The sequence below is a fragment of the Corvus kubaryi genome, unplaced genomic scaffold, assembly GCF_017639235.1.
Source record: "Corvus kubaryi isolate FWS band 111438036 unplaced genomic scaffold, C.kubaryi_AGA036_p1.0 37308, whole genome shotgun sequence".
Classification (NCBI taxonomy): domain Eukaryota; kingdom Metazoa; phylum Chordata; class Aves; order Passeriformes; family Corvidae; genus Corvus; species Corvus kubaryi.
This window is the reverse complement of record NW_024581096.1, coordinates 11556611-11582644: the sequence shown is the minus strand read 5'-3', so window position 1 is coordinate 11582644 and position 26034 is coordinate 11556611. Positions and strand designations below refer to the sequence as shown.

The following is a 26034-nucleotide window of genomic DNA, read 5'->3' as shown; positions in this document are numbered from 1 at the left end:
AGCTGCTCTTACACTGAGAATTAGATTTCTGCATTTCTCTGATGCCAGTTTAAATATCTACTTTTTAGAAAAGTGTAGTTGTTTTTCATTATTAAGGGCTTGCTCATCTCTTTGTTTTCCCACCGTCCCCCACAATTTTGAAATTGGCTATTTAATCACTAGCACTCATAAGCCAGTGAAGAAGCCACATCATGAAAGACTGCTCGGGGGGTACAGGGAAATAAAAATCTTTCTTGTCCTGTTTTACTTTGGAGCATTGACAGAAGATACTGGTTGGGTGATGTATGAATGAGGCCAGAGCTTTGCAAGTATGTGACATGAACTAGATAGTCCCTTTCTCGCCTTGCAAAATATAAAGAGAAGTATTTTGACGTCAGTAAGTTGGGTAGGTTTGTGGGAGAAAACTTGATTTCTGAGGGAGCATTTGTTGTTGATTTGCAATGAATTTCATTGTTTGTTTTATGGTATTGCAGTGCTTGATTAGAAGTACTTATAAATGATTTTATAATCAGGAATACTGACTTTCAAAATATGTTGCTAAAATAGATCCTGAGAAATGTTTTGGCTGGTTGGAAGATACTAACAACTTACACATTTCAATATAATAGATAATTCTGCCTGTATCTTTTATTTTCTTTGCTTTTGGGGTAAAATGGATCTACATGTATGAATGTGTTGTCTTGTTTTCTTTCTTATATTAAGTTGTAGCGGTTATATGATCTAGTGAGGACTTTCCATGTGGAATGTACAGTTTTTGATGATACTCTGCTCCGAAGCAAAATAGGAACACTGTATAGCATCTCTGTTTTTTGGAAATCTTGCATCAGTAAAAATCCTTAATCTGACTTTTGAAAACAACATAGTGATATTTGTGGGGAAAATTCAAATCAAAGTGTACTAGACCTGCAATTGTAGAATGTAATTGTTTTATTTTAGAAGTACTGCAATGTTATAAAGTTGAAACAACTAAGTTCTGTTATTTTAAATTAAAGTCTATTTCTAAGATGTGTCCACTTTGACGTATGACAGTGCTCAGCGAAGCATTCTAATTTTAAAAATTCTCATTGAGTTAAATGGATAGGTGTTTGGGAAGGGCATAAATATTTTCTCTCTACCCACTGAAGGTGAGAGAAGTGGGATTTTCACCAATGTCCAGTGTCTCCCCCCTGTACTTTATTTATAGGGGTCTCATATGCTGTAATGTGATCTGAATAATGTCCTAAAACTTCTGGCCATTAAATTATTTCTGTTTCTATACATATGTAAGTTAGTAGCTGTAAGATATCTTCCAGTCTTGTATGCTTCTTGTTTTTCCAGTTATTTTCTAGAACCTATCACAGACCACTTCAGAGAACCTTAGACTGCTCTGAACTCATAGAGTATTTAAAATTTTTGTTAAATAGGTAGGTTTATTAAGATATTACAGGAGATGCCAAGGACTTAGGGAGAGGGTTCAGTTGCCTTGTCACTAGCATGATTTTTTTTCCTTTCTTTTTCCTTTATTTTTTTTTTCCAAAAGACTATTGCCTGTTTACCAGATCTGTTCTTGGAAAGTACAAGACACAGAGAGTTAAGATGTCTGCGGTTCAGTTTATCTCTCATCCTTAACTCTGCCTGCTATATTTTTTTTTGTCAAGTTCATATGACAGGACAATTATAATATGAACAACTTTGCTTATTCAGCTCCCCAGTTTTGAGTGTGCTACATTTAAATTTCCCTAAGCTAAAAAAAAATACTCTGGGTGCAATGATTATATTAAGACCAGCTAGGTAAACTATGGTAGTCAATGACATTTAGCTGAATTTATTCCTGTACTATAAAATTGGTGGTTTAATTATATGAGTTTGACAGTATAGTACTGGGGAAGCATAAAGATTATTAATCCAAGCTTTTATGGATGATGCAAAATTAAGCCTCTCTTTTTAGAGCAAGGAGGTTTGTTGGGAGTGACCATGCTTAGTCAGTGCACACCCTATCCTAAATTATAGAATAGGTACTTTGTTTATCTGAACAGTGATACTTTTTTCCACAATAGATAGTGCAGAAGCTTTGCAATTACTGACTTTAAATGAGTCTATTAAACTAGTTTATTCAGAACTGTTGAGTTGTAGTGAGAAGTAGTGGATGTACACGGCTCTGATCTTCTGACTGTCCAAAACTGGAAAAAAAAGGAAAAATGCTTTTATTCAAAATCGGTGAATGAAACCTCACTATCAAGTTTTATTTACCTTTTGTGGTAAGAGCCTCCTTAACACTGCAATTTTGTTTGAATCTGTTAAAAGGACAGTCTTTAAAAAAGATTAAATATCTGTGGTAATACCGTTGCATGCAGTCATTACATATTGACTGAGAGTCCTTTCCAGTTTATGTATCTTTTCCTTCCCATGTTTTGTGTTCGAGGTGGAAAATACAGAGTTTTACATTTGTTTTAAAACATGTTACCAAATAGATTGTCATATGCAGGAGTTTAACTGTGACTAACAAAATCTGAAATCCTCTAATAATTTTCTAGTTTCACAGTGGTTCTTCTTTTAGCTCTCATTTTGATATTGCTCGTCCAGCCACCCTTGTAACTACAGCTTTAGTTTACTCAAACTAAAAAAGATTCATAATTTAGGTCCTGTTACTGGTAAGTGTTGCTGGCCAGAAATTTTTATGATTGGCTTGATATCATTAATCTTGCTTGTATTATCTGAGTGTGTGTTTGTGTATAATACAAAGAGAACTAACAAATGTGTAATTTGAACACCAGTTTGAGTACCAGGCAGAAAAAGCCCCAGGCAGTCAAACTGTGACTCTTAACAAAAAATGTATTGATTCCTAAAAAACAGCCTTTCAGAATATTTGATTATTTCAGTACGATTATGTCAGTTGCCTTTCAGTCTATTTTCTGAAACAATGGAAGACATGCATTACTGTGTTGGAAATTAGTTTATTATTTTTCATAAGGATTTGTCTATCCAACTGAACATATTAAACCAGTGAGAGACATACTATGAGACCATATGTTAATATTAATGGTGTAATCACTCTTCTCTGTACTTGAAGTTATTTCTGAGTTTAATTTCTTAGCTTTTCAAGTTCTTAGCTTGAAGAGTGTGCAAAACATGGTAAAATGATGTAGAAGGTGGTATGACTAAAAAAGGAAAAAAAATATTTTTAAAAGCTTTGCAACTTTTAAATTTTCCAGTACCTTCAACAGAGGGTCTGGCTGGTCAGGTGTCATACCCAGCTTAGAATCACAGAATTGTGTTGGTTGGAAAAGACGTCTTAGATGAAGACCAACTGTAGATCATTGAGTTCAGCCATTCCACAGCTTACACAGCTTGTGCCTATTGATACTTGAAATTGCGTGAAAGATTAATTAATTGTTAATTAAATTATTAAGAAACAATTGTTAAGAAGCACCTTTTCTAACTACTGCTTGAGAGATCTTGGTTGCATTGTAGCAGAAATGTTGACAAGAAGAAAATATTTTTGAAGTTAACCGCTAGAATAGTTATACACTGTTTTGACATGCGAACTGATATTTTGAAGAATGTGTTATTACATTCTGTTGGTTAGGCCTTGCCTTAACCATGTATTTTGCATTTAACTTTGGATTTTCTGTATGCTAAATAGGTTTCACTGAATTCCTGTGTAAGGTTATATGTTTAAAAAAGTCTTATGTTAAGAGCTGGAAATACCTACATGCAGTTTAGGGGTCAAATGCTTCTCCCTGTTCACCACATCTTGTATTGATTAGGCATCTCTGCCTACCACCCTTTAAAACTCAAGATAACTTTCTGCTCCTTTACAGGCCAGTGAACACATCTGCAGGATCCATAAATATTCCCAAGAAATATTGCTGCTGAATCCCAGGCTTTACTTGCCCCTTCACTGAAGTACTACTTAATTTCTAGTATTTACTAGTGCTGTTGTTTGTGAGTCATGAATCATCTTGGGTCATTAAGCTTTTTGAAGAGGATTACTTGACAGTGTTGGAGTTGGTGCCAAAATATTGCTGAGGTTTTACACAGAAGATGTTAATGCTTTAGAAGGCCTGTATTCTTAATTTGGATTTGGAGGTCAGGCACAGAATAGAATTCAAGTTACAGAAGAGCTTGCCCTTTATATTTGAAATAAGAACCTGTATAAAATGAGCCATTTTCAGTGAACAGTGAGGATTAAATTAAAACTATGCCATATATTCGTATACACAGTCTTGCATGATGGGTTAAATATCTGCATATATACATAGAAGTTGCAGACCTCAACCATGAGTTGTTTTCAGTCAGTTTATTCAGTAGACCAAAACCACCTTCAAATGAACTGTTAGGGTTTCCTTGGCAAGTGAAGTATCAAGTGGAGTTTGAGTTTGATTCTCCAGAGACCAGCATGGGTAATTCTTCTACAGTATAAAAATAGAAGTCATGATCATTTTGCTGATATTCCAGTCTACAGTAGTAGTAACTTGGTTCAGTCCTAGGTGTTTTTCTCTAAAGTAGTACCAGTGAAAATGGCCAGATGTTGCCAGGGTTGTTATGCTGCTGTGCTGCAACCAGTGTAAGGTAAAGTTTCATGGATTCTGCCAGACAATGTGGTAGAAATTCTTCAGTGACCTGGGTGTATTTTAGTGATTATATGTCTTCATTTTAATTTGGATATAGTATGTGGTGTTATTATATGTATATAAATACATATATGTTGTCAGGTATGTGGGGACAGTCAGGGTGTTTGACAGTTGCAGAACATTGGGGTGTGAGTATTTAAAGTGACCAATTTCCCCCTATAGACCAACTAACTATCAATAAGATGGTCGAAACAGGTGAAACAGAAATTACCTGCTTTGGATCACTGCATAGTCTCTGGAGTAGTTGGAGGTGAGAGGCCTTTCATCAGAGTAATTTTCCTCACTGATGGTAAAGTTCCCATGATGTTTCTCTCTTTGTGTGGGTTTCGTTTCTTTATTTGGGGAGGTTCTTTGTTTTTGTTTTTCTTTGTAGTTTTTTGCCCCTATATATTTGGGTTCAGGTATACATCTCAGGTTTGAATTATTACTCTATAATATGTAAGAATTTGGAAATATTGATAGATAGGACAGAAGAATTCAGTGTATCAGTGCTCTCAAACATTATCTCCTTTTCTCACCCGTGCTTCCACTGACACTGACATTGATGTACTATACTGCTGGTGTCCTGTCATGAGGTAGCAAAAGGAGCAGGATTAATCCTAGTTTTTCTTGGTGTTTATGTAGTAAATATTTCTCTTGATCTTTGCATGAAGCAGTGGGGACAGCATGGAAGGAAACCTGGCTAGTGAATACAACTGAGAGAAATGGAAAGCAGTAAGAAGTAAAATAGTTGATTTTGAGAAAATATTTTTGCAAAACAACATTTTGAAGAGTTGCAGGTTACAACAATAGGAGGAAAGGAGGTACACTTGTTTTTTCTTTAGATGTTGGAAATATACAGAAAGAGGCAAAGGGAGATAAAGAAATGGTTAGTGTCTTTCTACTATTTCTCAATCCAGCTCTTAATTGAATTAGAAAATTAAAATACAGACTTTTTTTGAGTACCCCCCTTCAGGTTAAGGTTAGGTCATCTCATTCTTACCCTCCTGTTTGTGTACTATATTGTCTTTTCTCATTGAAATGAATAATGAATCGGAGACAGTGCTGTGAGAACAGTAGCTTTCGGTGGCAGTCAATTCAGCTGTTACTTGGAACTTTATCCTCTACTTTATGTCAGCACCTTTAGTGCTACTACTCTCACTCAGCATCTCCCATTCTCAGGTTGTCCTGCATTTACTGTTTTGTGTGTTAATTTCTATTTACTCTTCCTGTTTCTTGATGTGTTAATTTACAGAAGGCCATGGGACTAACTTTTGTCAACTGATCATGTTATTTCTTGCTCCATTTTTTCTGTTTATGTAAACAATACAGTAAACTGTTTAAATTCTTTTCGATTGTGAACAGTCTAAATTTTAAATATATGAATAATTCTGAAGTGATTCAGATTCCTGCTTCCATGTTTTTAATCTAAACCTATAATACAAACTTTTTATAAAATTGCCATACTAATGCAAAAGTAAATGAAACAGAAATCTTCCTGATGTAGAAAACACATGTTTTCTGGGCCTAAACTTCCGTTGTCAAAATACGATAGCATGATGTTTTTTGTATATTGACAGAGGCTTGTTTGCACTTTTGCTATATTTTTTTTGCAAAGCTGCAGGAAGTCAGCAATGACCATAGCTCAGCTGGTGCACAGCAGCCTGAAGAAGAGACCTAAGCTGGAATATTGGCAATATAAACTCATTCTGCAATTTGTCAGGAAAACAATCAAGTCCATACATGAAATAACTAGTTTTTCAAAAGTGGTGAAAGAGTAGCTCATTACCTCAGCTGTACAGCTGCCTTCTAAACCAAAAGTTACAATAACTTCTCACTCTCAGGAAAGATGGGGTAATTTGTGGGTAAATAAAGTAGGTAAATACAGTTACATTTACAAGTTTATGTAAATAGTTGTCGTGGTTAACTCTACCCCAGCTGAAACCAGCACCTTAGTGTATACAAGTTGTACCTTTTTCAGGATAATCAGCAAGTGTTCTGTGCTTTTTAAGGAGAATATTGTTCGAAAAAGATATCAGGGTGGAGAACACAAAGGACTTGTGATGTATCTAGGAAATATACTTTGTGTACAGAAGACAGAACAAAGCATTCAAAACATTTGACTGTTAGTATGAAAGGAGCAAATGATAGAGGAGGCTGGCCTTATTGGCAGTGTGGAGGAGGTGGCATGAAATGTGGTGTGAGACAAAGCATGTAAGTGATACGGGAGAAACTGCAAAATCTTGCAGCTGTAACATTGTGGGGTAGATATGGAAGCTGGTTGAAGATAGAAGACAAAAAGGTGGACTCAAAATGCCATGATGACAGTTGTAACAATGAATTATGCTGTGGGGCATGAAGACAAAATCAGTCTGAAAACAGAATGTAAATGACACAGATAACAAAAAAAAATCCCATGATAAAGCGTAGCAAGTGTGACAGAGGGCTACTGAGATGATATGGGGCTGAAGCATGAAATGTAGGAGAATTTGAGGTTTGGTTGCTGTGGTGAAGTGAAAGCTAAGAGAGGGATTGAAATGCTGTCTTTAGCTGGCTGATAATGACCATTTATGTAGAAGGCGAAGCAGACTCCTCTGAGGTGCAAAACAAAAGAAGCAACAGCTGCTCTTGCAATAAGGGAAATGCTGACTGGGTTTAACTGGAAAAATGCACAGTGAGTCTCCATTCTTGAAAGAATTCAGATTTTGACTGGGATGGCCCTTAGTAACCTGACATAACTTTGAGATTGCTCTTCCTTTGAGCAAAGGGTTGGTCCAGATGCCCCTGTAACAGTAAAGAGGCTGATTTTGTGCCAGCTTCTGTTTAGAATCATTGTCTACACTTGGTAGCAACAGGAGTTATTGAGAGAAGGCTTTGTTAAAATACTGGTCCAGTTCAGTCTTACTTGGATGATGTATTCAAGATAATCCAAGTGTGAATACAAAGTTTCATTTAAGCACAACATTTGGAGGTTACTCGCCTGTCTAGGATAAGTTATATGGTACCTCTTATGGATCTGATGGAATTAGACATTTCAGTTAGGTTAAGATGTTTATCTAATTAAAATGTAATTTCAAATTTCGAGATCTGATTTACTGTAATTGCATATCCAGTTTTTGAAATTCTATGTTTAAATGATGAAAGAAAGAGTGGGAATCATTGTACTAAAGTAATTTACCTAGAGGTGTTTCCTGATGGGTGTTACTCAAAGCAATCATAATTAGAAGCTCAGTTTCTTCCTAATATTTTTATTTTTTATTTCCAGTTCCTATGGATGTACCTTTTTTGTAGGTGGAGACTACTGTTATATCTTCAACTCAATGTTCTTTCACAGTAGTGATATTTAAAGAATGTAATCTAATGTTTTCTAAAGAACGTACTTTATTTTAGCTACTGAAAAGTTATATGCTAGTTGAGAATTTAATTTTGTAGGTTAGTGCAAGAAGGAATGCATTGAAATGTACAGCAGTGTTAGGCATTAAAAGGTAGTTATTAGGAAATAAGAGTTCTGGAATATGAATCCACAAGCTTTATAAAATAATGACTTGTTAAAAAGCCATGAATAAAAAAAGAAGTTATCACTTGTGGATATAAAGTTGCTGTCTATCCTCAGCATATGGAAGGTTGGGAATACCTGTCAGGAAATATTTGATGACCTTGAGAGCAGCAGAAATAAAAGTAGGGTAAAATTCAAGTGCGAAGTGTTGGTACATTTAAAGATTCGTTACTAGAATTTATGCTGAAAACAGACAGCATTTCAGCATTGTATGTCAGAGGAAGCATAAGATCTCTGTATACTGATGTTATTACAAAATACTTAGTCATCAGTAAAATGAGACTATTAAAAAGCGTATGCAGTTTTTTTAATCTGTCAGGAAAGATATGTCTTTGTAGAAATATTCAAGTATCAGAATACATGCATTGACAATGTATTGGTGTGTGATTCTTTTGGGCTGAGGAGAATAACCAGAAAGCATCAAGTGTAGAGGATAATAAGAAGGTTGGAAAAATTTATGCGAAAAATTATTTTTGCAACAGAGGGCTCTCAGCATAAGCTACAGTGCAGCTAAACTAATTAAAACTAATTAGAACTAATTTGTTTACATGACTTTTGGGCTACAGCTGGCTCATGTCCGACTAGCTTGGAGTGTTTACAAGTGATACTCTTAATATTTGACCTATTCATGCCTCAATTCCCAAGCCTTTTTTCTCTCTTGTTCCATTTCTGAGATTGGGACTATGTTTTGGGGTTTTTTGGTGGGTTTTTAAAAGTGATTCTCCTGCTGTTAAATTTGTCAAGAGTATACACTGCTTGTGTTCTACAGTCCTGTCTTTAGGGGCTTGCAGAGGGGATGACACAGATGAGCTCTAAATTTTCTGGAAGGAGTCACATCTGGAAAGGAGAGGAGCTACCGGCCAAGAGGATGCAAGAAAAAGGGAACATAAACTGACTGAATAATTCCGGTCTGGAAATTTATATAAAGCTCTAGAATGCAAAAGAATGAGATACTGGAATTACATTCCAGTAAGAATGATGAAGGCAAAATGTTTATGAAATTACTAAATATTTGAAGTACATTGTGTGATGTAAATTATAATGGTCTGGACTTCATGATCAAGGGATATTCTTATTTTGTAAGAAAACACTGTGTGAAAATTGTTTAATAATTTCTGATGTGAAAATATAAAGTCTGTAAATAACAAAAGTTGCAAGAACCTGAATATTATATATATGGGACTAGTATATTTAGCCGTATTTCGAGTAATGGAATTACTGGTAGTTTTAGACTGTAGCTGTCTTTGAAAGGGAACTTAATATCTAATTTAGTCAGGCAGCCTTCTAAATGTATACTGAATTTTTACATTGATAGCTAAAATTTCTGGGTTTTTGTGGTTTTTGTTTTTTCTGTTGGGAAGGTAGAGTCATTGGTACTACTAAAAGGTGAGATTAATTTGTCCCCCTCACTTCGTTCAGCTGGAACTTACTATTCATACGTAAATCCACTGGTGCTAATAGGATTAAGATTTCTGGGTATCTTAAGGTGGAAATGAAACAAACATTTGTAGTGTTGAGCTGTTTCCATTGAAGGATTTTGCAAGTATAATGCAGGACCAAAGAAGTGGTGTGTTTGAAAGGAAGAACCTGATTTGATGCTGCGTTTGAAGGTGGACACTTAAAAAACAAATGCACTTGCTCTGCATGTTCCTTTTCTTTGAAATGAGTACATTTCAAAGAAATGGTGTTGATTTGTAGTCAATGCTGCTATAGGAGCTATTTTTTTGAGATAAGAGAATGGCATTGAATGTACTATGTGATTCACAAAGAAATCCCGTAGTTAAGACCCTGTTTTGGAAAGCTTGCTTTCTAAATGCATATTGTATTACTCAGTCTCTTTACCAAAACTATTTCTGTTGCTGAAGTGCATTTCTTTGTTTCAAAGGAATTGACTGTTTCATTTCTACTCTAGAATAGTTTTGCTCTGTCTTCATGTATACTCAGAGGGGACTTTTGTTCGTGAATGCTTCTGTGAATGACCATGTTTGATAAATTTTAGAAAAGAGTGTGGAAGGAATGAAGGAGGCTGAGTAGTTTTGTGTTCTGTTTCTGTATCTTAGCAGATGTGCCATCCCATTCCTGTGCAAATTTGAAGAAAAATTGAGGCATCAACAGGTGAGTTTGCCTAGACCAAAAATCATGTAGCAAATGAATTGATAGTTAAAAAAAAGAACCATGTTCTTTCTAGCCCAGTTTGGAGGCCCATGCTTTTGCCATGATTTCAGTCCATATGCTTGGAGCCAAAGAATGGGTTGCTTATGATAGAGAAACTTGTTTTATACGAAAATCAGAGACCACGTGAGTTTAATCTACGCCTTAAACTGCAGTCTTATAAACAATGGTGATGGACATGGTGATATATCTTCCCTTCTTTACCGAACAAGGTTCAGTGATCCTTAACTGAGGAGAAAATACATTGCGAATTCCCCTATCCCAAGAACATAGTAAATAGAGTGAATAGCATTATGATACTTGGCTATATAATTATTCTTTACTGGGTGTTAATATAATGAAATTTTAGAACCATTTGTAGTCCCCAGTATGCAATTTCTGTCCCTCGCAGTCAAAAAAGGATGAAAACTTTCTGAGTAAAAACTGATTCTGTTGTGCTCTCTTCCTCTTAAGTTTTTTGATTAATTGGAAATAATTTGAAAATGCATTGGAAGAAAAACTTTTAATTTTGGCAGTTACAGAAAGTTAAATACTTACAGTTCTTGAGGTTTACAAAATTTGTGTGAAACTAGACAGTATTTCTACATTTGTAAAATTTAGGTTTGAACAAGCAGATTCAATTGTATCAGTGAAGTAAAGCTGGAAATAAGTATATGTAGATGAGACTTTGGTTATATTACTTTAATATTCTAAGTTGCTGCTGGTTATGTTACCTTCATTTCATGACTTACTAAATTGCAACAGCATTTCATGATCCCTCTTCCATTGAATCATCATGGATTTGGTAAACCACCTCTGAGTTAAGTTGCTAGTCTGTTCAACTTGCTGACTATCATATGTCACTTTCTGTAGTATTTCCCTATCTATTGAGATAAGCTTCTTAAAACTGTGAGTGCAGTTCCTTAGCTTAATTTCTTACAGAAAGAAACACAGTTGTACCAAATTCTGAAACTTTTCTGCCAGTCAGCTGTGTCTGAAAGAGAGGCACAGTTTGCTGTGGCATGCTTCATGACGGCTGTCTTGGCCAAATGTGGCATAAGCTTTAATTAGTTCTTCCCAGCCATGTTGTCTCAGAATAAAATCAGTCATAACTTCACTTTATAACATTGTCCAGCATCCATGTAGCTCTGAATTAGGAATGGGATGTTCTGTGTTGTATGTAGTATATCTGTAACCTGATAAATAAGAGTTATCCATAAACTGATAGATAAGGGATAAAAGCTGAAGTTCAAGTTGGTATGAATACGAAACTGCATAAAACAAGTTCTCCTTGGTTCTGCAGCACATGAAACTGTTTTGCTCTATCTCCGTGTACAGAGACAGGGAGAGAAACAGAGTTCTGGAGGGTGCCGGAATTCTCAGATGATGAGTTTAAACACTGGTTGGTGTAAATTCTTCTGGCAATTCTGAAACACGAGTGCGAGAGGGAAAACCTTGCAGTATTAGCCTAGTTTTGTTATCAGGAGGCACGCTTAAAACAACCCATAAGAATTCTCAGCTTTCCTAGCCTGAAGGCAGTTTTGCAGAGGTGAAATACAGTTTCTAAATTCTCACATACTTTCTTTCTAAAACTTAAGAAATCCTTTTTAGTCTGCATTAAAATTGAGTTTATATAATGGAGAAACCTTTATGACCCAAAGTATGTACACAATAATTTTCTTTATTCTGGTTACTTGTTTATATAGTGCTATAAATTGACACTTTTTTGTTTGTTTGGCTTTTTTGCATTAAATTTTTCAACAGCTGTTAGAATTACAAAAATTCCATTCTCCTCTACAACTGTGGAAGTAACTACTGTTAGTTTTCATTGGTAGCAAAGGGTTGTTTATAAGGTAAACTGCCTTGACTTGCCTACCTTTTCTTCTATTCTGCGCACTGTTTGTTGCAAAAATCAAGTGCTTCAGGTTCTTGTAATGTTGAAAATACTTCCCAGTATTTTGGTTTTACTGGTAAGACTGTGCTGTAGGAATTGCGGGCACTGAGGCCAGCTGTATGCTGAGTGTTAATGATGGTTAGTTCAGCAGTTGAAAGGCATTGTATTTGGTGATCCAAGAGAAGGGTTGCTGCAAAAGGAGAAATCTAAACTACAGGTACACTCTGATTGGGGAAATAGAAAAGTCAGATACTTGGATGTGTTCCTCTTCCAACTTCATCTGGTTGCAGAAAGCTTGTTTAACCAAAATTCTTCATATTTGTCAAAGCAAGACTGGGAAGCCTGTGACTCATATCGAGTACTATCACTTAAAGCTGAAAGCTGAGTCTTGTACAGTTCCATGAATACGTGAATTGAGAAGAGTAGAAAAGACTTCATTGTATCCACTAATCATGTAGGAAAAAATCTCTCTGTCATTACAGATATTTTGAATTTTGTTTAAAAGGCCCCTTCCAGCTGGAGATGTTGAGATACTCGTTTCTTTTTGGAAGATGCTTTTTAAAAGCCTCTGGTGGTTTGTATTGGGTTTGGTTTTTTTATTTGTTATTCTTATTTACAGTAGAAGGGATTTTTTTTGGACTATTTACTGTACATGCTAGCTGTCTTCAAGCAAGTAATACTTTCTGCATTCCATCAAAGTAATGCATGAATAGAATTAAAAGCCGAAAGTAAAAACTACAATATGGAATAGCTTTGGAAATCAAAGTTTAGTGTAGACTTAATTCTTTGTACAATTTGGTACAATTTCTGAATTACTGATGCCCTTTTAGCTTGTGGTAACCTTTTATAGCTGTATATACTCTTGGTATATGGTTATGTGGTTAATTGTGACTTGGTCTAAAGATAGAGGCTAATGTTAAATTCAGGAGAAGTTTTTGCTTTGTTACTGTCACTGTCAAGATTAGAAATGTTACTTTCCCTGGGGCCTTTGTAATCTAAAACTCTCACTGCTTGCTCTTAAAATGAAAATGGAGAAAATGACTACTAGAGTAGGAGTTCAAAAACAGAGTATTCTGCAATTATTGAAAATACTAATGTTGCTAATATAATGTTGCTCAATGGATTGTTTACACTTTGACTTTTTGAACAGAGAGCCTTAGATTTTGGGAAATATTTTTTTTCCTAAGTCTAATAAAAGATGTTGTCTCGATGGTTGAATTGTCTTTGGATTTATTTTGCTATAGAGCAAATCAGGTACTTCTGTGCCATCTTAAATAAAGATTACTGCTAAAGAAAATAAAGTGCATAGTCAATTTGAGTACATTGATTCTTTAAAAAATGGGAGGGTTTATATCCCCCTCTGACCCCCCTCCCCAATTTTCTGGACATCATGGTGTCCCTGCTTGAGTGGGAGATTGGACAAGATCATCTCCAGAGGTCACTTTCCCTCAATATTCTGTGATTTTTTTTGGAAAAATGTAGTGAGATAATTACTCCTGGATGCATAAACACAGTAGTAGTTCTCTATTCCTTCCTTCTCCCTCAAAGGGTAAGGAGGTGGGGGGGAACAAAGAAGGGAAAACAAATGTGTGTTCAGTGTCTTTGGTATTTGTTGTCATGAACTGTTTACCTCATTGGTACTGAAAGGCATTGTCCAGCTGCAGACGTGATGGCAGCTTGCAGTCCTTTCAAATTTAAAATTACTTGTTTTCTGCTGTTCTTTGTGTTGCATATTGAAAAGGAGACCTTTAGAGAAATATCTGCATGGGCAGACCATATTTTATGCAATAATGGGATTAATACATACATCATGGACAGAGCTAAATGATAAGCAGTTGGAGCAGGAGAGAGGCAGGTCAGGATACAACAAATGTGTGTATTGTGCCTTCAGTCGGCTAGATGCTGTTTTCAAGTGTTCCTAAACGTTTTGGAAAGTGTATCTTTGTTGCTTTTTAGTTATTTGTCTTTGTGCTGTCCACTGCATCGGCAGAAGCCAAATTCCGTAACAGGATGGGAATCCCAGTTGGAGTTACTGCATAGATTTATCTGAACTCATTTTTCCATCTACCTCCCTGGTTTCTCTAAGTGCGCAGCCGTGTCTGCACATCTACCTGTCTGAGCCGCTGAGCTGCAGCTTTCTAACCATGTGACTCAGCCTCATCCTTGGGAATTGTGTAAAAACAGCTGGTGAAACAAAGGGCTAAAGGAACAGAACAAAACCAGAGTGGAATACCAAGACATTAAATTTAAAAACATCCATTTTGGATGTGGGAAAAAGGTCAGCAAAACATAACTTGTTTGGTTGGTAATCACATTCATTTCATGGACTGTTCAGAAAGCTCTTTGGCCTTGTCTCTTTCATCCTTGTACTTTGTGGAATTGTTGTGAGATGAGGAGGTAGCCATGACAGATGGGCCATGTTCTGTGTTTTTCGAAGAAGTCCGCAAAGGAAGTGAAATTTTTTGCACCATTCCTCAGTTCTCAGCTCTTTGTGTCACAGTTTATGATCTGCTGTGCTCCTTAAGGTGAAAGTAAAATCTACTATATTGACAACAGTTCAATATCGAAATGTCATAGCTAATCTTCTGTTTTCTGTGCTCTACACACTTTTATTGTGATTGATAAGTTTGTACTGGAAGTTCTGATAAGAAATTTATAAGGTGTAACTTGGAATTGTTCTTGTTTCTTGGAAAAACAAATGGGAAGCTAGTTCATAGGTGTATTATTTGTGGTCAGCTGAACCGTTTCAAAATGTGTGACTTTGCTCAAATAATTAGAAGTAAAGGCATTGCTCAATCCTTGTCTACCTCACAACACTTAAGACTTTTAATGCAAATTAACAGGAGGAATTAATTTAAAGTGATTGAATTGAGCTACATTAAACATTTGAGTTTATATTCTCTTTCAGAATTAGCTTAAATTCAGTTGCTTTTATTTTACTATAAAATTAAGTTGTATTGAGTGAGCTCTACTCAAGTATGAAGAAAATTTCCAAACTGGTTTCAGTTAGTTAAGTTTGTTAAAGAAAAAAAATCAGATGCATGTTTTAGGCAATTTCTATGAAAAGGAGATTTTTCCTCAAAGTAGTGTGCTTCACTGTACTTGTTATATAGTAACTGGGTCATGGTATTCCTATCCACATAAATAATTACCTTTTTTTTTGCTGTAAATTATGACTTCTACAAGTATGTTGTCACTGTTGACAGCTATTCTGTGTTTCTTTGTGTTGCTGCAGTACCCAGTGAAAGTGAACTGAGAATGTTTAACATGGACAGAACACACATTAAAAATCCCCAAACATTTTTTGTGCATGACCATCATAATTTCATCTGATTGTTCTTGATAGAATGTTTGTTTATGGTGTGACAGTGGTAAGTTTGAAAACTTCCTAAGTTGCAAAGTGTAATCTTGGTGGAAGCTGTGAGCTTGCCTTAGCTGGTGAGCAGCTTTGCAAACTACTTGGTACAATTCCTGTGTAGTTTTGGTTTAGATTTGTAAATATACAGGCTATCAAGAGTAACATGTGGAAGATGGTCAGTAAGGTGAAGAGACACCACTTCGGAGCAATTTAATTTTTTTTTAAGTGCATCCCTCCTTTCAGTACAGTTTGTGAGCTTAAGGAATTTCTGCTGTGTTTTTACTGCAGCTGTAGAACCAGCAACAGCCACAGAAGTTCAGAATTACACAGGGCACTTTCATAGGTAACGTGGTGAACCCGTCCCCAGACCTACAAGGACCAAACACCAATGTAATATTTTTCCTAGCTATTGAGACATTTCAGATTGTTACTGTCTAGCCCCAATTGCTCGTGGTAAGCTGGCCTTTATTTGAGCTTAGTTCATTAACAGTTATTGCAGCACAATATGTCTAGATGTTGTGTGTGCTATGCTTCAGGGTTTATTATTAACTTTTTAAATGTGTTTGGTTTTTTTTCCCTGAGCCCTAGTCTCCATTGTTTTCTGTTCTATGTCTTTGAGCTCATTCTGCCTCAGAAGGTTAGCTGACCAGAGTGTGTGTGGGACTATCTCGGCTGACTAGTGATACTAGTTTACAGGCTTATTGGTAACTTCTTTTTTATAGTGTTAATAGGGATTGTAATAAATAGGATAGGATGTATTCCTTTAAATACGTTCCTTTAAATGTCATAAAGTAAAACATCAAGGAATCCTGATACTAATTGTAGTCACAAAGTCATGGAGTTCTACAGTTTTAGCATTGATAGGTTGGATGGTGTGTTGTTCAAAAGGCTTATGTAATTCTCAATTTTAGCACACAAACACTAACTAAAATCAGTTATCAAACAGAAAAATTTAATCTCTTGGAGTCTCTTACACAGTTACAGTATTTATTAGACACTAACACTGCAGTTGGGTTTTTTTGAAAGTTACCTTTGCTCTTGCGTTCAACCTTCTGTGGCAATATGTTTTTGCACAATGTTATTAATCTTAATTAAAATGTTAAATTGCATTGATTATTTAGGGGTTTTTGTCTCTTAAATGTTAACATACTTTCCTTTAGAGAGTGTATCTGCCTGTATGGTGCATAAACAATATAAAATACCTCATTTACCTTGGTAAAATGAACCAAACAGAACAAATTTTCAGTAGTGAATGCTATAAAGCCACAAAAATAATTATGTTGCCACTAATGGTGCAAATGGGTACAGCAGGACAGTATAACGGGAGCTCTTTGTGTTTCTGCACACAGTCACTAATCAGTATTAATTTAATAATTTTCTACCTATTGATCATTAGGCACCTCTTTATCTGTAAGTCCTTCAGCCTAATAATTTTGGAAAGCATCAGCAAATTTCAGTTATAATTTACAAGGCCTGGAAGTCTCAAGACAATTTAGTTTGTGGAAATTGGTTGTTGAATAGAGGAGATTCTTGTGTTCCCATTGAGAAAGAGGCTGCAACGTGTGCTGTCTCTCTTCGTCCAGCAGCTGAGAGGTGTGGGAGTGGATTTGATTTGAGAGAGAGAAACTGGGTATGTTACAGCAGGCTAGTAAAGAGAGTCTTTGCATGGAGGAATTGCTTCATTGTGTTGAGAGGATGAGGGGAAGTAATACACCAATCCAGAAGAAAAGCATCTTAGCTACCTGCAGTGCTATATAGCATCTCTCTTGTACGTGTGAGAAGTTAAAGTTGAAAAACGGGCAACAAGATGAGTAGTAGGACGAACGAAATAACGTATCACTGGTCAGTATTAATTCCAATATGAAGAGGAAGTGATGTGGTTTTGAAATGCAGCTCACTAAATCTGTTTATGTAGGATTTTCCGTTGGTGTTTATTGCAGATGGTTAAAGAAATGGTATACTGGGTGCATCTGTTTCCTTAGTGTGTATGGAAGAAGTTTGGAGAGATTTTAATTAATTTTCGAAGTCAAAAAAGAGGCAAAAATTGTGTGTCATGAAGACTTGTCTAAAATCAACTGCTGCCTCAAGAGGTTAATTTCTTACCGGTTTTGTTTTGTAAAGGTTATGAAGCATCTGAGAGAGTTCGAGGGCAGAAATGCAAGATTAAAAATTGGAAGAGACTACTGTATTAAGTAGGTTTTGGTTCAGTTTTTAATCACTAGGCTTTTAGTCTGGTTAAATTCCAGCCTAGTAAAAGAACAAAGTCTTTAAAATATAAGTGGAAGTCAGTACAAAACAGTTCTTAGGAAAGGGCAGCATTAGTAACAGCTAATATGAGACATTCCAGAAAGTTGAAAAAAACCAAACTGCTACTTCCTCCCTAATACGTGTCACAACTATTTTATTAACAAAGATGGATATTGCAATCTGAAGTGTTCTCCATTTGACAGAGCTGACTTAAATGAACTCTTTTATTTGCTTTTGCTCTTCTGTACATCCCTTAGCTATTTTCTTTCAATAAAATGAACTGTATCTAATACCAGCCACTGCATATGGGCCTGAGCAAGCACAGGGCTATGCTCGCTAAAAAGAGCTTTTACATTCTTTGTTGAAGTAAAACTTGTGTGTGGAATATGTACTGCAGATGAGAAATAAATGTATGAGCAAATGAAGTAGGTTGGTGTTTTCCTTTTATGTTTTTTTCTCAGTGATGGTTAGTATCATGACTGCTCCACTTAAACTTCACAACGTTTTGCACAGTCCCACCTCTCAAGCCTGTCTTGGTGCTTCTGGATGGCATCCCTTCCCTCCAGTGTGGGAACTGCATCACATGCTCAGAGTTGTCAGCAAATTTGCCATGGGTGCACTCAATCCCACTGTCCCACAGATCAGGGAAGCTGCATATTACCTATAGGTATCTGTTCTCTGCAAATGGCTTGGTCTGAATTCGGGCATGGTCTGATTGTGTCAACTCCCTTTCTCTCTTCCCCCGGGAAGAGTTATTACAGGTGCAGAGCACAACTAATGCTTACCCTGGTAGAAGTATGTGTGCTCCTGCATTAGGGGATGTCTTTTGCTGAATTCGCAGGCCAGTCTCATTCTGTCTGTGCTTCTGCTGCTCATACTGGTATTTCTCTTGCCATGTACTGTGGTGTCACTGCCACTGGTATCACATGGGCAGGAGAGACATCAGTGTCATTGTTACCAAATTAGAGCAGCAGAGACCAAAGGAATGTGGCCGTAGTTACAGATTAAGAAACTGGATGCTTTAAATTTTTTTTCCGTAAAGATTGCTTTATGCTGATAAGCAATTTACAATTGTACAGTATAGTATTTTTCACTGAGTTTTTTTTTTTTTTTACAGTGGTTGTAGTTTGTGGTGATTTGAGCACCTACTATAGGAAAACACATTATCCTAATACTGGTTTAGAAGTTGTACTAGGTGATCCTTATCTCAAACTTTTTCATTTTCAACTTGTTTTGTCAGCATCACTGGTTCTGCTGCCTTATCACTTTATAAATGAAACATACAGATTTCACTAGTACACACGCACACACACCCTCCCCTGCTTGCACCCCCCCTTTTCCTTTACCTCACTCCACATGCTGCAACCACCTCTTTGGCTATTCAGCTTAAATAAATATCCAGTAGCTTCATGTTTTCTTGTGTTACTATTTTAGCCTTAGACAGCTGCACCAGGCAGCTGATTAATTAATATTCACTCTTCTGTTTCCAATACTGACTTTTTCTGAGATTGAATTTGTGTTAAATACTTTATATTGTAAATGTGTATGTTTGCCCCTCCCCGGATACTTAAGTATTAAATTATGTTTTGTCAACAATATCTTCTTCTTTAGTATGTTTTTTGAAGTATTTTTGAAAGCATTTAGTTCTGGAAACTTACTGTCATTGTATAAAACTGTAGCTGTGGAATGGAAACCAGAAATCTGCCCTCTTGTGGATAAATCTGTATGATGTACCTCAGTCACAATACCTTATTTGAATTAGAACTAAACGATATTAATTCATTCTCTTTGTGATTCTCATTCTTGAAGCAAATTTTTTAAAGGATAGTTTAGGGACTGATAGCTAGCAGAGATTTATGTAGTAACAAACAAGAAAAGTAGTTTTTCGCAAAATGTGGAAGTTTAAAACTGACTATGAGACAAAGGTTGCTAAATTGTGATTGCAGGTTTGCTGATTTAAACAAAAAGAAAATGTTCTCTTTTCATCTAAATTACAAATTAGCTACTATATAGTTGTACTGGTTTAATTTGCATATGCAGGTGAAGAAATCAAGATCCTGGTGCTGTCATTAAATCTATATGATGTTACTCAATGTATAGGAAACTGGAACTACTTTTTAAAGTACTTTCATGTTAAATAAAGATTCCATGATCTAAATGAAATAAAACAAGACTATTTAATTTTAAAAAGAAAACCATAGGTGTCTAATATTGTAGCTTTTCTTTAAAATTTAATTTTAATCCACCTTTTTACTTCCTGGAAAATATCATGTCAGTTACATATAATTTATTGTTTTAAATCCAAATATATAATAAGTTGAAGAATACCCTGGAGAATGAGGAATGAAACATTTAAAACTTCTGAATTCTGAGATAGGTTGCTTGTCTTTGCATTGCTACTGAGCCTTTTTGTATTAGTGCATATAAACAGATTTTTCTTTTTCATTTGTTTTTTACTGTTCTTATGCATGCATGTAACAAAGCTGGGGAAAACCTGGTATTTTTGTTAGATACAAGACAGTTTCTGAACCAAGAGGAATGTTTCATAAATGCAGAGCTTATACCTTCCTATGATAACCAGTGGTCAGAGTCCTCTCATAATTTCATTGGTAGTTAAATGCTGCAATATCTGAAAAAATACAATTGCAATTTGTTTCTATTTCTTATTTTATTTTAACAAGGTAATTTTTTTGGTTTGTTTGCTTGGGTTGTTGCTTTTTTTTTTTTTTTCCCTTTTATGCTTGTAATTTCTCTTCACTGGATGTCAGTGTCTGTACTTAAATTGTTCCCAACTTACTTTCATCTTCTCTTCGTCCCTTTATTTTGCCCTTGCATTAAGGGGGAATATAGATAATTAAAACAAAAAAAGGGGGGGAAAGAAGATAACATACAAATATAGATCATTAAAAAAAACAGAAGTGAAAAGGATAGCTTACAAAAATAACACTTAAATGGGTACTTATTATCCATAGCCTAAACTTTTTAAATATTACTTTCCATGCTATCTTGGCTTGGCTTTGCTTTATTAATGTGTATTATGATGATAACTTTTTCATGTGTTAGTCTTTAGATACGCTGCCATTTCACTCTTTTCCTTTCACTGAGGGTTTCTTTGTGTTGCTTCCTTTGTACATTGCAGTTCCTTCCTCCCTAAAATGTCTTCTATGGTATCCGTTTTTTCTTATAAAGAAGCAAGAGTATAAGTACTTATATACTGAATATCCAAGATCTCATACATATATGTAGACTGAATTTCTTGTACTCTGTTTGAACTGCTACGCTGCAGTCTAATGCATTGGTTAAAGGCCTTACAGAGTAGATCTTTGATTTCCTTAATTCAGCTAATATAACTAACAGTTTCACTTTTTTCAGTTAAGGGGTAAAAATGTTATAGTATTGATAACAATTACTGAACAAACCTGGCAATGGAAAATTTTTAGATATTGAAAATGATGATTCTTCTTGACTAGTTGTGAGCTGCTACAATAGCACTTCTAGCTCTTCTTACATTTGGGGAATGGTGGTAGGGGAGAAAACCCCAGCAAAACTTGCCTGACAGCCAAGCTATCATTACATGCTGTTCTGATATTTTGTATGGAAAAACCTATACTGTCTTGAGCTGTCAATCTTTATTCCTCTAAGTGCTTGAGATTTTAAAATCTTTAAGCCAGTGAGTTTATTGATGTTCTCAGTAGCATCAAGTTTGAGTTGTAATTTCACTGGATCCCAGTCTCTGCTTCTGGAATTGAATCCCACCTTGTTTGCCAATTTTATAACAGATGCGATTTTGCCCTCAACACAACACCTGTAGTATTTGGACCCAGATATTACTATGTGGTTTCTTCATATTGTGTTTGTTTTATAAACTAATCCTATCACTTAATCCCATCAGTCTCTCTTTCTCTCTTGTTTACTCTCATCTGTTTATTCATTTCATCATGCTTGCAAAAACTTCATAATGTCAGAGATAGACTTCTTGAATTACCATGCTTAGCCCCCAGCTGGTGCAGGCAACCACATCCCATCCCTTTTGTAACATCTGTACAGTCCGCCTTTGGAGTAGTGGTGTTGCTTATCTATACTACTGGAAGGCTGTTCGAGAAATTGGCAGCTCTGATGGTGAAAAGCTCTTTTCTGTTTTTCTTCTTGCTTGCATTCACGTGCCCATTTATTGTTGTGTTAGCATTGCTCTGTGGCTTTCTTCCTTTGTAACCTTCTTTGACCGCCTTAGAGAGAGCAACCACATCCCCTCTTGACCTTTGTTTTGTTAGTTAAACAAACCAACCACTTTTTCTCTTCTCTTTCAAAGAAAGTTTACTTTTCCCCTGACCATCCCAGCTCACTGCACTTGCTCCATTCTCAGGTCTGGACCTTGCCATGTTCAGGTTTCTTATCACATATCTGTGGAAAAGGTTTCTAATTTTATGTGTCTGGTTTTGGAGGAATTTTTCCTGTAAAATGTCTGTATAATTTATTTTTTGTGGCGGTAATACTTGAATTAGGAATGAACTTGAATTAGGAGTAACAGCCTCTGCGTTAACAGCTTTCTCATGTGATGAGGAAGTGAAAGTGAATAGACTTTTTTTTCTTATATTTCACTATTTCTGTGCTACATAAAAATTTCCGATAATACTGGCTAGTGATGTGGCCTTTCCGTAGATGCAGTTTCAGTCAGGAGAAGCCACCAGACATGACATTTTTATAGTAAATGTAACTTATGCATGAAAGGTGTTCTTTAGTTTCTAGGCTTTCAGTGAAAAGTCAGATTCTAGAAGTGTTATCTCCTGTGGGTTTGTTGCTGCAGACTCATTATGGGACTCTTAGAGTATTTATTTTATTTTTTTTAATTTCTTTTTTAGAATTGCTTATTTGTGGAATTAGGCAACCAGTGAAATTCTGCATATATTTGTATTCATTCAGGATAAAAAACCCTTGAGTATTGAGTAGTACTTGAAACTGCTCTGTGGGATGTTTTCTCCTGGATTAAAAGAAAAAAAACAAACCAAACACAGCAACCCACATAGAATAACTATCTGTAGTCTGCAGCAGTTTCCTTACTTACTAGATTTCTGTATCTGCAATGTACTATATTTTTAATTTTAAAAAAAAGTAATTTAGGTTAGAATGAGACTCTGGCAGGTGCAGCAGAGTCTCATTCTAACCTAAATTACTTTTTTTAAAATTAAAAATATAGTACATTGCAGATACAGTTCTGTTAAACTGACAGTTCTGTTAAACCTCAGTATTAGTATTTTTTTCAACAAATGTGCAGACAGGGAATCTTTGAAAACGTAATTTCAGTGGCTGATGAAAACTTTGAGCAGAAAAAGACTTATAACGTTGTTTCCCTTGTCTTGGAGTCTATATGCATTTATAAGCAGTGGTATTATATATATTGCTATATATTGCCGTATGTTGCTACATTGGTGTGACATGAGAAAGAATGAGATAAACGTTACTAAGGAAATGACAAGGATCTTGTGGTTTGTATGTATTTCATATGTAATTCTCAAAAATGTAGGCTTGTAAAGTAAGCGTAAGTAAATAATGATTTCAGCATTTCAGTAGGTAAGAGAAATGCTTATGTAAGGACTCTTTTTACAATTTCCCAAACTGACAACACAGGTGCCTGTTTACAACAGGTAACCACATATCAAATTCCTTTAATGTCTTCAGAAAAATCATGTCAATTTCATTATATACTAGGGGATTGTAATGTGTGATGTTTGTAAATTTCTGATAGTTTGGAACTACAATTATTTTTTAGCAGTGTGGACTTCCCTACATTTGGGATCTTTACAATTAGTGAAAACTGAGTGAACGAATTCCCTTTTCTGTAGTTGAATATAAAATGTGCTGTTTTACAGGAAATAAATGAGCTAGTTCAGTGGTAGCAAAGCTTTGGTTTTTTCCCCAGGAGGAATTAATAGTATTTCTGGTAGTAGTTTGACCAGACAGTGATATATTAAAAAGATATTGCAATAGCTACTGCTTTTATAATGTACTTAGATTTTGTATTTGTCAATTTGTTTGCTCCTTTATTTTTGAATCTGTAAATTGCTACTTTTAGTTTTGCTAGTCTCTTTAAGAAAATGTCTCCTTCTGCAAAACTGGGAAGTGAATATAACAGCTAATTACTTCAATTGGTTATGCATTAAGTCCTATCATACTTCAGCATGAACTAACAGAAGTTTTGTTACCAGTTTTTCAGTCAGTATTGTATAACCTGACCAAACTATTTTTAATTGCCTTAATTTGCATCTTTTTTTGATGAAGGGGTTGCTTCTGAGACCAGAAGGAAGCTTGCTTTTTAATTGTCTAATGCCACTTGTTTTTAAAAATCTTCACTGTTCTATCCACTCTTGAAAAAAATTCACTCAGTATGCAACTAAAGGTAGTATGGTCTATTTCATTTATGTTAATGAATTTAAAATTTTTCAAAAGTAAACTGAGAGATTGTATTTGGTTTTGTTCTTTTTGTTTTTGTGTTTAGTGCTTGGGAGATGGGAAGTAATGATAGCTGGCACCTGAACTGAAATATCTGTGTAGGCACTACTCTCCCAGAACTTCAGGATGAATGGGGATATGCCTCATGTTCCCATCACTACTCTTGCAGGGATTGCTAGTCTTACAGACCGTAAGTACTATTCTTTTTCTTGTCTTTACTATGCTGTTTTCTACCTCTTTGGTAAATACCTGCATTTTCAAAATACTAAAAAGATTTTTATTTTAGAAGTTCTTTAGAGTTAAATCTGTTTAAAATCAGACTTGACACTAAATATGTTAGTTTTGTTATTGCTGGAATTGTAAAACTCTATCCAAAAAAATCATGCATATTTAAGCATGAAGTGAAATGCAGGTTAAAAGAACGCTTGAGGAGACCTGAAACAAAATATAGGAACTCATTATTTGTTTGGAATATCATTCAGTAACATATCTGGGTACTGCACAAATAAAGAAAAACATATAGATGATGAAGCACTTCTCTAAAATATGTATCCTATCATCTTCACTGAAAAGAAAGAGACACAGGATTAGACTGATACGCAACTTATCAAGAGAGTTGTAGAATATGTTGAATATACTTGAAACCTTCATTAATTTTGAACTTTTTAATAGGTGCACAAAATGACTGCTAGAATAAAAATAAGCAGCTGAACCTCAGTCTTCTTTCTTTGCTGTTCAGCCCACAAAAGGAGCATATGAAGTGTGTGTGCTGACTTTAAATACGTCAGGAAGACAAAATGCAAGGAAAGAGAAAGAACTATTTACATTAAAAGCTGGTACTGACACAAAACCAAATCATTATAAGGTGACCAAAAATTAATTTCTAGTGAAAACTAAGAGGAGATTTGTTATTCTATAGTGAAGTCCTAGAACAATCACTGCAGTAAGAGCAGTTGGGACAAAGGGGTGTCTTGGTTATGTAAAGTGTAAGAAAGACTTTATAGCTCAGTTTTCTGTCTGAGGATAATTGGATTCAGTGACCTAGGTGCTTCTTCTAAGCACTTCTGTTGTTACACTGTTGAAAATTGAAGGCTTTCCAAGAAACACTTTCCAAGAATTTAATTCCTCACAGTAAAAAAGGCAGATGTATTGGAGGAAAAACCCACTTCATGTCCTTCTGGTATATTCTGAAGTATTTAAGTGGAAGATGCAGCTTATGTGTTTAGATGTGTATGTATGATCATGTATGTCTAATAATAGACCATCAGGATGCAAATAGTAAGTTTCTGGCTATGGACAGTTTTCCAGAATTAAGCATTTGCAGGTAAGGTTACTTAACTGGTAGAAGTCACTGATCAGATTCTGGTGCAAGAGTTCCTTTAAACACTGAACTGGAATGGACAAGACTAGTTGCCCTGAAAACTGGTGACATGATGCCTGAAGGCAGCAGAGTAAGCTAGCAAAGTTTGCCCAGCTTTAATCAGTATGTTTTGCTGGTTTTGCTAATTTTTCCAAGTTTCAGGCACATTCAGGGTAATCTGATGCAAGTAATGAAAGCTAGTGTTTTTAATATATTACACACTGCTATATGAATTGCAATTTATTTCTAAGTACAGCAGTGATATACATTATATGGGATAAAAATGCTGGAATCACCCCAATTTTTTTAGTAAGTAATTTCAAAATATGAAGGAACCAAAAGAATATGTTTCACTTAGGCTGTTTTGGGTTTTTTTTCTGAAGTTGTTTCTAATGGTTCAGTTAAAACCTTGATCTCAGGGATGTGATC

The 26034-nt window shown here is 35.4% G+C and overlaps 1 protein-coding gene across 6 annotated transcripts in view; it reads left to right on the top strand.

Annotated features, from left to right (window-relative positions):
• NIPBL (NIPBL cohesin loading factor) overlaps positions 1-26034 on the top strand; it is a 134755-nt gene that overhangs the window by 15202 nt on the left and 93519 nt on the right. For 4 of the 6 annotated variants that reach the window (XM_042028480.1, XM_042028481.1, XM_042028476.1 and 1 more), the window contains exon 2: positions 24292-24435. In XM_042028480.1, the coding sequence (XP_041884414.1) occupies positions 24372-24435 (64 nt within the window). In that variant the 5' untranslated portion in view covers positions 24292-24371. Of the gene's footprint in view, positions 1-10208; positions 10264-24291; positions 24436-26034 lie in introns of all 6 variants that reach the window. The other 2 variants (XM_042028477.1, XM_042028478.1) reach the window with 2 other exon arrangements.